Consider the following 16,225-nt stretch of genomic DNA (forward strand, 5'->3'; position numbering starts at 1 on the left):
GGGGAGATGTCCCCTGCAGCTAGGAGTAGCAGAGTAGCAAGGGTGAGCACATGGCTAGGGGATTTATGTGGGTGTCTGAGGCGTTTCTCTGCAGTATTGGGGGGTTGGAGGCGTCTTAGGAAGTTGAACAGTGCATGGGAGCCATACATAGGTGAGGAGAGGAGGGAAGGGCTGATGTGGATGGAGTGTGTTGGGGCTGGGCGTTGGAAGAAAGTGTGAAGGCTTGAAAAGAGGATGGTGAAGGAGATCAGTGCTAAGAGGAGAGTATTTCCCTCCAGGCTTTGGGCAGTTGTGCATGTTACCTGTCTCCTGCACTGTCCAACTGCGCTGTATAACTGCATCATTCAACAGCATCAACACTTGTTGCTGGACACTTAGTGCTGGACACATCAGGGGAGGCATGGAGGGTAGAACTGACTTTAAAGTTCTGGCTATAGGACTTCAGCTGGGAGGGGCTTGTTACATTTCACTAGTCAACCAGCTGACCTGACCCACCTTTAGATGGCTAAGGAACAAGATGGGGGGGGGCTTTATTGCCCTCTTACAAAAACAAACTGTGTCCAGCAACACTAAGATGAGACAGGGAGAAAACTATTTGGGGGAGGTGATGAGGAAAATACATATAGTACAAAGAGAGTCCATTCAATTTATATGAAGCAATGGGACATACCATTGCGCACAGATTATGACAAATTTAAAGGTAACACAGCAGAGTCAGTGGAAGGAAGGCGGAGCAGTCAAATTCAGATGGAGTAGAGCAATGGATGAGTGAAACATACCATTGCGCACAGATTATGACAAATTTAAAGGTAACACAGCAGAGTCAGTGGAAGGAAGGCGGAGCAGTCAAATTCAGATGGAGTAGAGCAATGGATGAGTGAAACATACCATTGCGCACAGATTATGACAAATTTAAAGGTAACACAGCAGAGTCAGTGGAAGGAAGGCGGAGCAGTCAAATTCAGATGGAGTAGAGCAATGGATGAGTGAAACATACCATTGCGCACAGATTATGACAAATTTAAAGGTAACACAGCAGAGTCAGTGGAAGGAAGGCGGAGCAGTCAAAAGGAGCCTTTGACTGTGATGTGTTTTGTATGTTTTGCCTGTGATGTGTTTTGTATGTTTTGCCTGTGATGTGTTTTGTATGTTTTGCCTGTGATGTGTTTTGTGTGTTTTGCCTGTGACGTGTTTTGTGTGTTTTGCCTCTGATGTGTTTTGTATGTTTTGCCTGTGATGTGTTTTTTGTATGTTTTGCCTGTGATGTGTTTTGTATGTTTTGCCTGTGATGTGTTTTGTGTGTTTTGCCTGTGATGTGTTTTGTGTGTTTTGCCTGTGATTTGTTTTGTGTGTTTTGTCTGTTATGTGTTTTGTGTGTTTTGCCTGTGACGTGTTTTGTGTGTTTTGCCTGTGATGCGTTTTGTATGTTTTGCCTGTGATGCGTTTTGTATGTTTTGCCTCTGATGTGTTTTGTATGTTTTGCCTGTGACGTGTTTTGTGTGTTTTGCCTGTGATGTGTTTTGTGTGTTTTGCCTGTGACGTGTTTTGTATGTTTTGCCTCTGATGTGTTTTGTATGTTTTGCCTCTGATGTGTTTTGTATGTTTTGCCTGTGACGTGTTTTGTGTGTTTTGCCTGTGATGTGTTTTGTATGTTTTGCCTGTGATGTGTTTTGTGTGTTTTGCCTGTGACGTGTTTTGTATGTTTTGCCTGTGATGTGTTTTGTATGCTTTGCCTCTGATGTGTTTTGTATGTTTTGCCTGTGACGTGTTTTGTGTGTTTTGCCTGTGATGTGTTTTGTATGTTTTGCCTGTGATGTGTTTTGTATGTTTTGCCTGTGACGTGTTTTGTGTGTTTTGCCTGTGATGTGTTTTGTATGTTTTGCCTGTGATGTGTTTTGTATGTTTTGCCTGTGATGTGTTTTGTGTGTTTTGCCTGTGACGTGTTTTGTATGTTTTGCCTCTGACGTGTTTTGTATGTTTTGCCTCTGATGTGTTTTGTATGTTTTGCCTGTGACGTGTTTTGTGTGTTTTGCCTGTGATGTGTTTTGTATGTTTTGCCTGTGATGTGTTTTGTATGTTTTGCCTGTGACGTGTTTTGTGTGTTTTGCCTTTGATGTGTTTTGTATGTTTTGCCTCTGATGTGTTTTGTGTGTTTTGCCTGTGACGTGTTTTGTATGTTTTGCCTCTGACGTGTTTTGTATGTTTTGCCTCTGATGTGTTTTGTATGTTTTGCCTGTGACGTGTTTTGTGTGTTTTGCCTGTGATGTGTTTTGTATGTTTTGCCTGTGATGTGTTTTGTATGTTTTGCCTGTGACGTGTTTTGTTTTTTTGCCTTTGATGTGTTTTGTATGTTTTGCCTCTGATGTGTTTTGTGTGTTTTGCCTGTGATGTGTTTTGTATGTTTTGCCTGTGACGTGTTTTGTGTGTTTTGCCTCTGATGTGTTTTGTGTGTTTTGCCTGTGACGTGTTTTGTGTGTTTTGCCTGTGATGTGTTTTGTCTGTGACGTGTTTTGTATGTTTTGCCTGTGATGTGTTTTGTGTGTTTTGCTGGCATTTCTGTGATTAATTGAATTATTCATTTTGCAGATTACAATTCTAATCACTATCATGTCACTATTCCTGGGATGCGGAGCTGGAATATGGAACACTTTGTACAGTGAGCGGCACTACTACCTCCCCCCCAGTCCTGTGTCGTCCGCTCTTCTGGGTTTCTACTTGTTTTGGGGATACTTTTCTATGTTCTGCTCACTTATCCCCTTTTTTCTTTATGTCTCGTAAGTAGCACACTTATGCTCAGTCGCTCTCTGTTATGTATGACCAGCTGGTTACCCGTTACGTCATCCGTGTGAAATTTGTATTTTTTATCTAATCTGTGTTTTGCTGGGATTTTCTTTAAAATCTCAATCCATGTTAATGTGTCTTTCATTTAAGTTTTAATCCGGGGCAACGTGGGGTATCCCTGCTAGCTTGATAATCACATACGTGCGGCAACAGTGTCTGCCCATTTGTGTAGGCATAGCTAATGATGTGCACTCCTTCCCCTCCACCTCGCTGCGGCACCGGAGCGGAGGTGCGCCTGTACATGACCAAATAGACCCGTCTTGTCATGCTCCCTTGAGAACTCTATAGATTTTCGGGATAAGACGTGGCCGATGTCCTTCCTTAAGCTATCGCCCTGACGACTCTCGTCATAATCGCTTCAGCGGTTAGAAGTGGAAGGACAAACAGACAGACTGACAGCCGGAGTTACTGCATCTGTTACTGCGGCATTTATAACATTAGTGTGGATTTGTTGCACTCTGTAGCACTGAGGCTGAACGCCTTCTTCTTCATGTCATCATGACTCCCCCTTATATTACAGCCTGGAGCTCCTCTACACGGCTCACAACTACTTTATCAAACAAGACTTAGAAATGTACGACTCGGAGACCGACTCCCCAGCCCAAGCAAAAGGCAATAGTCTCTGTGATCTCCTGGGAGAAATAGACTATGTCTTCACAGACAAGACCGGCACCCTAACCCAGAATGTCATGACCTTCAGGAAATGTTGCATCGGAGGAAGGATATTTGGTATGCTCTCCTTTACCCCATGCTTATGACCTGGGCATAGTATCTTATGGCCGAGATGACTGTAGTCTTTATAACTGTCTGCTTTCATTTTATATTGTAGGTACAACATCCATTGAAGAAGGCAAAGATCAGGTATAAACACCAAATAAGGTGGAAACGTTGTGCATCTAGAGGCAGCTGTAGGGCTCATGTCCACCACCGTGTTTTCACCGCATATTACTCTTGTGTTGCACGGACATATGCTACATGGTGAATGGAGTCATTGAAAGTCAATAGATACATAGGAGTGTGAAGGGCTGAGCGAGAGGCAAGCGATTCTCAACAATGATCTGTTACTATGTCTAAACAGGCTGCATGAGCGCCACCAACTGCAAACAAGAACTGTAACACCGGTGGGGTGGGGGTGGGGTGGCGGAGCCTGACCATGGAGTGTGATGGCAGCTTGAGGAGAGAGCTCCATCACAGTGGCACTCTTAGGACCACAGCAGCGGCAAAAAAGAACATAAGATGGGGAAAATGGGCAGAGAGAAGGGGGGTGAGCACCTGGGAACCCCTCACCCAGCCAGAGGGCAATCTCATATGCAGAGGTTCTTGAAAGAGCCGAGCGCTTGTTCTCCCCATGCAGCCGGCAAGATGGTGCCGAGCCAGGAAGCTGCAGCAGCTCATAACACAGAGCGGTTTTAGGAAGTGTCAACTGATGGAGAAGATGGTGAGCAAATCTCTGAGGCTTTCATGAGGGAGCTGATCTCCAGAGCATTGCACAATGTAATGTCAGACTTGGCAGAAATTAAGGAAGAGGTTAGACATATGAGGAGACAGGTGGAAATTTGTTGAGTCTTCCATGATTGGCGACCCCGGAAGGCTGACAGGTGGCGGGAAGCTCCAAGTCACCTAGAAGTAAGAAGAAGAAAAGTAAAGTTCCCCTTCGTGTGGGAGGCTCATAAAGCATTTGTAGAGGTTTGCTGATCTCCTTGGGTTCTAGAGTTAAGTAGCAGCAACAAAGAAAAATGGACAATCGATTATCCCAAATAGCGAAACTAGAGCAGGCAGTGAAACTCTCCCAGTCGAAGGACAACTTAGAAGAATTGACATCATTGAGACATGACCTTCGCTGCTGCCTGGAGTTCAAATTTAATAAGAAGCACCTATTCCTTAAGCATACAGTATATGCCCATGGCAATCGAGGGAACAAGTTTATGTCCGCCTTATTTAAAAAAGCCCATACTAAAAACTTTATTAAATTGATTAAAACACAATCTGGTAAATCTGTTTCCTCAACCCCGGAGATAGCTAGGGAATTCCAACAATTCTATTCGCAACTATATAACCTCAGGGAACAAGATGCACATTTAGGGCTTTTACCAAGTAGCGTTTGGAAATGGGACTCAGCAACGGGGTCCACTGTCGCCCTTTTTATTCTAGCGATGAAACCTTTCCTCCAGAGGGTGAGGCTGGACCCAGACATTAACAGCTTAAGTCTCGGATCTCATATTTTATCCTCTGCTGTCTGCAGATGATATCATGTTTGTGGTATCTGAACCAGAGACAGGTATTCCTAGACTCGCCTCGCTTCTGGAAGAATTTGGGGTCATCTCGAACTTTAAAGTGAATTTTTCCAAATCCACGATCCTAAATGTTTCTATCCCCGAGATCCGCTGTAGCCGGATACATCAATAGACTATTTGGGTATTAAGCTCACCAAACAAGCAGAAGACCTTTATTCATTCAAATTTCAGCCCTTAAAACCCATTTTAGGAGCCTGCTTCGATCTTATGATTTACCCTTTAAAATAGTCTTTTAGCCAAACCAGGAAATAAAGTCTTATGTACTTCCTTCAATCTATATATATATATATAGACGAAAGCCCTCACTGACTGACTCACTGACTGACTCACTGACTGACTCACTGACTGACTGACTGACTGACTGACTCACTGACTCACTGACTGACTCACTGACTGACTCTCCACTAATTCTCCAACTTCCCGATGTCGTAGAAGCATGAAATTTGGCACGAGCATTGATTATGTCCAAAATAGGAAAAGTAAAGAGGTCCTAACTCAATTATTCAATTCTAAGCGCAAAAGAATTAGTGTCCAAATTTTACATACGGAATCTAATTCTATCACTTCCCGGTGTCATAGAAACTTGAAATTTGGCCCGAGCATTGATTATGTCATAAATAGGAAAAGCTAATGGGTCCCAACTCGATTATTCAATTCTAAGCACAAAAGCATTAGCGTCCAAATTTTACATATGTAATCTAATTCTCTCACTTCCCGATGTCATTTTATATAAAGGAAATGTCGCATGGTTACCTCCACGTGGTGTTTCTTGGGTAACGCAGAGAACTATGCAAAATGGTGAACATATTTTTTTCCCGGTATCTCTAAAGTAACCACGACTTCAGAAGATTTTCTGTGTGAACACCAGATAAACACCAGTACCAAATTAACTCGGGCGAAGCCGGGTATATCAGCTAGTCCTATATAAACTCCATATGCTCCCAATTCACCTGCTTAAGAATTTCTTTATGACCCTACATATGGTGTTCCCGGGATATGTCTGGAGGCAGAGGAGACCATGCTTGGCTTATAGTCTAATGATAAGTTGGTGCTCAGAAGGGGTGATTGATTTGCTTTGCGTCCACGACTTTTATCAAGCTGGATGCAATTGACTCATCCCACCAGGATTCCGCTATTGTACTTTTTAGTGGCGGATTCATATGGAGATACCCTTCTGGGAGGACCTTTGGTTCCCAGTTAAGATCAAATATAGATCCAGCAAGTTTAATTCACTAATGAGGGGCTCGTGCGAGACTTGGGATGGACTTTGTGATTCTTTAGCTCCCAGGCCCTGCCTGATTAAGCCACTGCAAGCTTTCTATAAATTAATGGAGATTCCCGATGACCTCGCAGTAGCGAGTATTTGAAGATGATTATTAGGAGTAGTGGTAGGAGAGTTACAAGCTCCTCTATCTCATGGGAGAAGGAACTGAATATATCCCTTTCCTCTGATGATTCGAAAATAATTTTGAGAACCACCTACAGATTTTCCCCATGTATTCTTTTACAGGAGAGTCACTACAAACTTTTAGTGTGGTGGTATAAAACCCCACAATGGCTCTATGCCTATATGCTCTATGGCCCCCCATGATAGGTGCTGGAGATGTGATGCAGCAGTAGGATCCTATATGCATATCTGGTGGGATGGCTCGATTATTGCCATTTTTTGGAGGGATGTGGACAAGGTCATGAGGAGCCTTGCCCCAGGTCTGTCTATTACAGTGGATATGATTTTCCTCTGGAGGCCCTCCTCCAGATTTCACCCCTTGAAAAACAGGTTGATTGCTCTTTTGATAGATACAGCAAAGGCCTAGATCCCTCTATTTTGGCTTCAAAAAACTCCTCCCTCCCTAGCCCAATGGAGAGAGAAGGTGGACCTAATTTATAATTTAGAGGAACTCTCGAGTTGGTCAAAAAATTCACACAATAGATTTATGCAGATTTGGAACCCCCGGTGAACACTGGATCAGAGACCATAGTTGATTCAGTTGCTAGTCACAATATGTGGTGTAGATGTGGAGCTCTATACCCGGTGTCTTGTGTTTCATTGCATTCTTTCTACAATAATTGGTTGTTGCGGCCTCGGACTTGGACGTTGGCGACTCTGGTGGTCCTCACTGAGAGTGAGACGGAAGCTGAATGCTTTCAGGTTAGAATTTACCCTGTTCTTCGCCCCCCGCCCCCCTCCATTTTTCTTTCTTTCTTACAATGTGAAGTAATCTGCGGGCTTAGACGAGTCTTCCACAATATTTCTCACTATAGCACTATTTCTGCTATTTTCAGTTTCACACCAAAGTCCATACATCAGCAGTTAAATGTAGAGATAATTGTTGGTCACAGCTGATACAATGCTGACACGATCTGTTCCAACTGGTGATTGTGTGAGGGGCGGGGCTTCACCCAGGTTCAAGGCTTCATCATTGGTCAACTGCACATCCGTCAGAGCAGCCAGTTCCCGATGCAACCAGGTGTATGCCAGGCGGACATGAGTGAGGAGGAGCGATAATCATTGCTCAAACACATAAAATATATCTTCATACAGTATATTCATCTGTTTAAGTTGTGACACACCAGATAGCATTAAAGGGGTTGTCCCGCGCCGAAACGGGTTTTTTTTTTTTTTAACCCCCCCCCCCCCCCCCCCCGTTCGGCGCGAGACAACCCCGATGCAGGGGTTAAAAAAACAAACCGCTCAGCGCTTACCTGAATCCCGGCGGTCCGGCGTCTTCATACTTACCTGCTGAAGATGGCCGCCGGGGTCTGCTCCCTCCGTGGACCGCAGCTCTTCTGTGTGGTGTCGGGCGACAATGGAGGAGAGTAATCCAATGCAAGTTCAAAGTATTATAACCCGAGGGAGGGGATTTATATAGTTTTATCTCCTATATGATTTTGCTATTACGCTGCTGTTATTTATTGTGTATTCTTTCAGGATTGGTCTATTTTCAGCATTTTTAAGTTTGTGCAGTAAGATGTCTTATATTGTCAATGGACAACTTTAAAATATCTTCTTCTACAGGAAGTCAGCTTCGCTTGGAATAAGTCCGCAGACCCATCCTTCCGCTTCTATGACCAGTCCTTGTGTGAAGAAATCTGTGGCAGCCAAGATCCGTTGTTGCATGATTTCTTTAGGGCCATAGCTCTGTGCCATACAGTTATGGTAGATAATAATGAAGGTATGTCGTTATGCTCTTAGAAGCTTATCTTACCACCAATTCGAATTCAGAGATTAACCTCCTATATTTTTAGTATGTGTTATCTGTGTTTAGTCACATTCATACCAGCATATTACTAATAGAAAAATTGGACTGGAAGATTGAAGGTCCCTCGTTAAATGAAGAAAGAAAAAAAGTTTTGTAAAATAAAATCAGAGTAGTAATCCGTGTTGGCCAGAATGCGTTTAACGCGAGGGTCACGGGAAAGGCAGCCTAACATGAAGTCAGCCATGTGTGCCAGGGTACCTGTACGCAACACATTGCTGTCCTCACTAAAAAGATGACTTTCAGGATCCTCCTCCTCTTCAGCCTATGCACGCTGAACAGATGAGAGGCAAGCAGCATGGGTACCCTCTGCAGTGTGGCCAGCTGTCTCTTCCCTCTCCTCCTCTTCCTCCTCCCCCTCCCTCTCCTCCTCCAAAACGTGCTGAGATATAGACATGAGGGTGGTCTGGCTATCAAGCGACATACTGTCATCCCCCACCTCCTGTTCCAACCGCAAAGCGTTGCCTTTATGCTTAGCAGCGAACTTCTCAGCAGGCAAAGCAGCGGAATGGCAACGCTAATGATGGCCGCATCATCGCTCACCATCTGGGTAGACTCCTCAAAGTTTCCGAGGACCTGGCAGATATCTGCTATCCATGCCCACTTCTCAGTAAAGAATTGCAGAGGCTGACTACCACTCCGCCGCCCATGTTGCAGCTGGTATTCCACTATTGCTGTACGCTGCTCGTACAGCCTGGCCAACGTGTGCAGCGTAGAATTCCAGCGTGTGGGCACGTTGCACAGCAGTCAGTGCTCTGGCAGCTGAAACCGACACTGCAGGGTCCTCAGGGTGGCAGCATCCGCGGTGGACTTGTGGACTTGTGGAAATGTGCGAAGACACGGCACACCTTGCCGAGCAGGTCACACAAGTGGGGGTAGTTTTTCAGAAACCGCTGAATCGCCAGATTGAAGACGTGGGCAAGGCATGGCACGTGTGTGAGGCTGCCGAGCTGCAGAGCCGCCACCAGGTTACGGCCGTTGTCACACACGACCATGCCCGGTTGGAGGCTCAGCAGTGAAAGCCAGAGGTCTGTCTGCTTTGTCAGACCCTGCAACAGATCGGGGGCCATGTGCCTCTTGTCACCTAAGCTGATTAGTTTCAGCACGGCTTGCTGACGCTTGCCCACTGCTGTGCTACCGACTGCTGGCGACGTGCTCACACTTCTTAATTGAGAGGTAGAGGTGGCGGAGGAGGAGAAGGGGGAGGGTTTAGAGGAGGTGGCATAAAACGCCGCAGATACCCGCACCAATGTAGGAGCCGCTATTCTGGGTGTGGGTAGGACGTGAGCGGTCCCAGGCTCTGACTCAGTCCCAGCCTTCACCAAATTCACCCAATGTACCGTCAGGGAGATATAGTGGCCCTGCCCGCCAGTGCTTGCCCATGTGTCCATGGTTAAGTGGACCTTCCCAGTAACTGCGTTGGTGAGGGCACGATTTATGTTGCGGGAGACGTGCTGGTGTAGGGTGGGGACAGCACACCAGGAAAAATAGTGGCGACGAGGGACTGAGTAGTGCCTCCGTTTCCACAAGCCTGTATGGCAGCATCTCCAGGCTGATTCATTTGGAAATGTGCACGTTTAAAGCTTGTGCTTGCAGGTGGGTGCCGGCGTATTTGCGCTTTCGCTCCAGCGCTTGTGTTAGCGACAGCTGAACGCTGCACTGAGAGACATTGCTGGATGGAGTGGAGGACAGTGGAGGTGAGGGTGTGTCTGCGTCCTGGAAGGGGGGATTGGATCTGTGTGCCAGGTTGTGGCACAGGGGAAGAGGCAGTGGTGTGACCTGGAGGCAGTGAATGGCCTTCGTCCCACCTTCTGGGGTGCTTGGCCATCATATGCCTGCGCATGCTAGTGGTGGTGAGGCTGGTAGTGGTGGCTCCCCAGCTGATGTTGGTGCGACACAGGTTGCTCACCACTGTTCGTTGGTCGTCCGCGCTCTCACAAAAAAACATCCACACCTTTGAACACCTGCACGAAGGCTTGCCACGAGGGGGTGCTTTGGGAAACAGTTGGGGGATTCTTCGCTCTGGCCCTGCCTCTACCCCTGGCCACTCCACTCCCTCTTTCAACCTGTCCTGCTGCTGCACTTGCTTCCCCTTCTGAAGCCCTGTCCTCAGTAGGCTTAGCAAGCCAGGTGGGATCAGTCACCTCATCATCCAGAAGCTCTTCCTCCAAATCCTCTGTGCGCTCCTCCCTCGGACTTACTGCCCTTACTACTACCTCACTGACAGACAACTGTGTCTCATCATCCTCATCCACAAAAAGCTCTCGAGACAGTTGCCGGAAGTCCCCAGTCTCATCACCCGAACTCCGGGAACTTTCCAAAGGTTGGGCATCGGTCACGACAAACTCCTCAAGTGAGAGAGGAACCATTTTTTCCCACTCATGGCAGGGACCCGAGAACAGTTCCTGGGAGTCTGTCTGCTCAGAATATGTTATTTTCATGGAGTGAGGAGGCTGATGGGAAGGAGGAGCAGCAGCCATAGGATTCAGAGTTGCAGTCCCTAGGCTGGGAGTAGTGGACTGCGTAGAAGACTGGGTGGTCGATACATTGCTGGACGCGTTTTCTGCCATCCACGACAGGACCTGCTCGCACTGCTCTGTTTGTAATAAAGGTCTACCACGCGGACCCGCAAATTGGGATATGAAGCTGGGGACCCCAGAAACTTGCCTCTCTCCTAATCCCGTAGCAGCCGGCTGTGATTCACCTGGACCAGGAACTGGGCCTGTGCCCACACCCTCACTTGGACGTCCCCGTCCACATCCACGTCCTAGACCCTTACCCCTATTCCTTATCATGGTGGATTAAGAATAGAGCAGGGCCCAAATAAATTACCTCACTGTACAGCGCTGATAAGTGGGCCTTAATTCACCGCACACAGAGACTTGTAGATAGCGGAGGCTCTATGCTGTGACTTGAAAAGAGTAACCCGCTGTCTTGCGCTGATACCTAGGGGTAATTTACTGCTCGCAGAGACTTGTAGATAAGAGAGGCTGTATGGCGGGGGAGAAGACTCTAAAGCCAGTGGATAGTGCTGGTAACTGCGGCGATCTCAACCCCACCAAGGAAAGGGTATTGTGAGACGCTCTGCACAGCGGCAGAGCTGAAATAGTTTGGTGTTAAACTACCTCGGTGTAATGCACTGCAGGCTGAGAACGCTATTACTGAAAGGCTGGGAACAGGCCTAGATGTGTAATACAAAAATTGGTGCACTACTGCTCCCAGCCAACCACAACTATAATGCACACTGTGAGATGTAGCCCTAAGAAGGACCGTTGGGGTTCTTGCACAGAGGATCAGGAGTCCTGTAAAACTTTCCCTATATAGGCAGCTCTGTCCCTAAACTCTGCGTAATACACTGCAGACTGAGAACGCTATAGCTGAAATGGCCTGCACAGCCCGAGATGCTTAAAAAAAAAAATGGTGCACTACTGCTCCCAGCCAGCCACAACAGTAATGCACACGATGAGGAGTAGCCCTAAGAAGGACCGTTAGGGTTCTTGAAGACAGGACCTACTCTAACACTTTCCCTATATCAGCAGCAGCACTTTCCCTAACCTCTGCCAGCGTGCGTCTGAGGCGAGCAGCGGGTGGGACCAGTTTAAGTACTCGGCGGTCACCTGATCGGCCCAGCCACTCACTACTGTGGGGTGGGATAGGGTTGGCACGTCACAGCAGGAAGTGGTAATGCCTTCCCTGCATGTCTATTGGCTAGAAAATGACGCTAAACATGCGGGGAAGGAAATTGAATTGATTCGAGTACCGCGTGGTGTTCGACTCGAGTAACGAGCATCTCGAGTACCCCAATTCTCGAACGAGCATCAAGCTTCGATCATCTCTATTTTTTACCCCTAAATCTTTATTTTTAATTTTTACAAAAGTTTATGCATATTTCAATTTTGTAAACACAAAGTGAACTATTAGCATACAATGTATATAATCATGTGAAAAGCGTTAATATGGGCTTGTTTAGACACAATCAGAAGTAGATAGAAGAGCCCACCTCTGAGACAGCAGACGGCCATCAGTAATCAAGCAAAACCATAAATACTAATGTGATCAAATTGGGACCATTTAGTGCATGTAGAGAGGAACTCCTCTTTGGTGCCATTCTCCCAGGCTCGTACGTACTTTAGCTATTCCTTCTGCGTATGCGTGTGTTGTGTGAATAGCAAACGGGACTAACGGGCAGACATCAAACAATGACTGACAAACACCAAAGCACTTACCTAAAATACCAATAGGAATAGCTAAAGTATCTACAAGGTATTGGTTCGTATTTTGGCCAAGATACTTAAGCTCATGAGCCACGACAAGGGTCCTCATTGTCTGGTGAGTCCCTACTCGAACAAAACAACTACCCAGGGAGTCCTGCCTACGAGCGAGGGGCCTAGGGGCCTGGCACGCTATAGATGGTAAACGGCATACAAATAGAACATGACACTGTTCACACCAACAGATGAGGGAATCCCATCCAGAACCTCATGCATGCAGCAATAACAGTTAGGTCATTATGTGCTGCAGTATGTGCGCTGGAAAAACAGGACACCCCACCTCCCCCCAAAATGGCGGAATTGCAGCTTTTTTTAAATTCTAACTCCACTTAGAAAGTTTTAAAAGCTTTTCAGTACATTATATGGTACATTAAAAAAACAACCTGTACTACAAAAAACAACCCACAGATAGCGATGTCATTAGATATGATCTTTTTATTTTTTTATGAAAGTAGGCAGGAAAAACTCGAAATGATTAGGAAAAAAATGCTCTTAGTCCGTTTCCTACTGAGCGCCATAATTCTGGCACGTACATTGCTGTTTACACAGGTTGATGTGCTACCCAAAGCAGATGATTTTTGGTGCAGCATAAAAGATGCGATCAGGTCTGGTGAATGGGGACTCCTTCATACAGGCAAATGATCGGGTGGACATTTGCCTGTGTAAAAGGTCCTTAACCCTTTCCAATCCACTGTCTCACGTCTGAAGACATTATGATTTAAGGCTGTACAGTTCCGATGTTGGAAGACGTCCGTCGGGGTTCTCTTACTGTATATTGCCAGTCTCTCTGCTGTCGGAGCCTATCCAACGTGTCACCTCATGCAGTACTGGCTTTAGCCAGCAGATAGCGCCGTTATATAACGGCAGAAAAAGAGTAAGCCCCCTAGGAAAACCAGGATATAAATTGGATTGGAAAGGGTTAAAGGGGATGTGTGAGAAAAAGAAAAAAAAATAACAGCCGGCCAGGAGATACAATAATAAAGACTGCATACTCACCAGTCTTTGCTCCTCCGGGACCCAACCGACCAGCTCCCATTGCCTCATCCCCATCCTCCACCACGGACAGTTACTGACAGTCACCTTCCAGGCTCCTGGCATCAGCGCTCACACCCCGGGCGCCATGCTGCAAAGGAGTTCATGACCGTGACACTGCGGCCTCTGACTAGCTGCAGCGCTTACCTAACTTCTGGTGGTGGGGCACGTGGCAGCAGGAGACGGCCAGCTGGATCCTGGGGGGCCGAAGACAGGTCAATATGTGGTCTCTTTTATTTTATCACCTGTCTGGCCATTAAAAGTGGGACTTTTTCTTAATTAATTGGTCATATAGTTGATATCCTTTAATAATGGACATACAATGTATACCTTCTTGGCAGTCCCATCCTGAGGGTTGGGTTTGTACTAAACCTAAGAACAAAATGTCCTTTCTTCTCTCATGACCTAAACCCCTAAATCCTTTCTTCTCATGACCTAAACCCCTAAATCCTGACCTATCTGGTTCATCCTCTGCGCTTCAGACTTGATCTGCATATTTTGTAAGAACATAAGAGATGATTTCTACGTCTGTGTAGCCTTTATTGTCATGATTTCTGCTTCACAAGGACTCTTGGTCTACAAAGCCGCCTCTCCTGATGAAGAAGCCCTAGTGACTGCTGCTAGAAACTTTGGGTATGTTTTCCGGTCCCGCACTCAAGACTCGATTACGGTAATTGAAATGGGTAAAGAGAGAACTTACAGCATTCTGGCCCTTTTGGACTTCGACTCCATTCGCAAACGGATGTCCATTTTAGGTAAATCTATTTATGATTATAATGCTATCACATGGAATAAGTGAATTTTTTACAAAGATTAAAAAAAGGTAGATTCTCCTCAGTATATACACATAGAGGGGAGGTAGATTCTCCTCAGTATATACACATAGAGGTGAGGTAGATTCTCCTCTGTATATACACATAGAGGTGAGGTAGATTCTCCTCAGTATATACACATAGAGGTGAGGTAGATTCTCCTCAGTATATACACATAGAGGGGAGGTAGATTCTCCTCAGTATATACACATAGAGGGGAGGTAGATTCTCCTCAGTATATACACATAGAGGTGAGGTAGATTCTCCTCAGTATATACACATAGAGGTGAGGTAGATTCTCCTCAGTATAGACACATAGAGGTGAGGTAGATACTCCTCAGTATATACACACAGAGGTGAGGTAGATTCTCCTCAGTATATACACATAGGGGTGAGGTAGATTCTCCTTAGTATATAAACGTAGAGGTGAGGTAGATTCTCCTCAGTATATACACACAGAGGGGAGGTAGATTCTCCTCAGTATATACACAGAGGGGAGGTAGATTCTCCTCAGTATATACACATAGAGGTGAGGTAGATTCTCCTCAGTATATACACATAGAGGGGAGGTAGATTCTCCTCAGTATATACACATAGTGGTGAGGTAGATTCTCCTCAGTATATACACATAGAGGGGAGGTAGATTCTCCTCAGTATATACACATAGTGGTGAGGTAGATTCTCCTCAGTATATACACATAGAGGGGAGGTAGTTTCTCCTCAGTATATACACACAGAGGTGAGGTAGATTCTCCTCAGTATATACACATAGAGGTGAGGTAGATTCTCCTCAGTATATACACATAGAGGTGAGGGAGATTCTCCTCAGTATATACACATAGAGGGGAGGTAGATTCTCCTCAGTATATACACATAGAGGTGAGGTAGATTCTCCTCAGTATATACACATAGAGGTGAGGTAGATTCTCCTCAGTATATACACATAGAGGGGAGGTAGATTCTCCTCAGTATATACACATAGAGGTGAGGTAGATTCTCCTCAGTATATACACATAGAGGTGAGGTAGATTCTCCTCAGTATAGACACATAGAGGTGAGGTAGATACTCCTCAGTATATACACACAGAGGTGAGGTAGATTCTCCTCAGTATATACACATAGGGGTGAGGTAGATTCTCCTTAGTATATAAACGTAGAGGTGAGGTAGATTCTCCTCAGTATATACACAGAGGGGAGGTAGATTCTCCTCAGTATATACACATAGAGGTGAGGTAGATTCTCCTCAGTATATACACATAGAGGGGAGGTAGATTCTCCTCAGTATATACACATAGTGGTGAGGTAGATTCTCCTCAGTATATACACATAGAGGGGAGGTAGTTTCTCCTCAGTATATACACACAGAGGTGAGGTAGATTCTCCTCAGTATATACACATAGAGGGGAGGTAGATTCTTCTCAGTATATACACATAGAGGGGAGGTAGATTCTCCTCAGTATATACACATAGAGGTGAGGTAGATTCTCCTCAGTATATACACATAGAGGTGAGGTAGATTCTCTTCAGTATATACACATAGAGGTGAGGGAGATTCTCCTCAGTATATACACATAGAGGGGAGGTAGATTCTCCTCAGTATATACACATAGAGGTGAGGTAGATTCTCCTCAGTATATACACATAGAGGTGAGGTAGATTCTCCTCAGTATATACACATAGAGGGGAGGTAGATTCTCCTCAGTATATACACATAGAGG

General features: G+C 45.7%; 1 protein-coding gene across 2 annotated transcripts in view; it reads left to right on the plus strand.

The window, feature by feature from the left end:
- LOC136573210 (phospholipid-transporting ATPase IK-like) overlaps positions 1-16,225 on the plus strand; it is a 170,370-nt gene that overhangs the window by 100,609 nt on the left and 53,536 nt on the right. For both annotated transcript variants that reach the window (XM_066574490.1, XM_066574489.1), the window contains 5 exons: positions 2,587-2,774; positions 3,362-3,570; positions 3,671-3,702; positions 8,152-8,308; positions 14,262-14,450. In XM_066574490.1, the coding sequence (XP_066430587.1) occupies positions 2,587-2,774; positions 3,362-3,570; positions 3,671-3,702; positions 8,152-8,308; positions 14,262-14,450 (775 nt within the window). The remainder of the gene's footprint in view (positions 1-2,586; positions 2,775-3,361; positions 3,571-3,670; positions 3,703-8,151; positions 8,309-14,261; positions 14,451-16,225) is intronic.

This window comes from Eleutherodactylus coqui, chromosome 7, assembly GCF_035609145.1.
Source record: "Eleutherodactylus coqui strain aEleCoq1 chromosome 7, aEleCoq1.hap1, whole genome shotgun sequence".
NCBI lineage: Eukaryota > Metazoa > Chordata > Amphibia > Anura > Eleutherodactylidae > Eleutherodactylus > Eleutherodactylus coqui.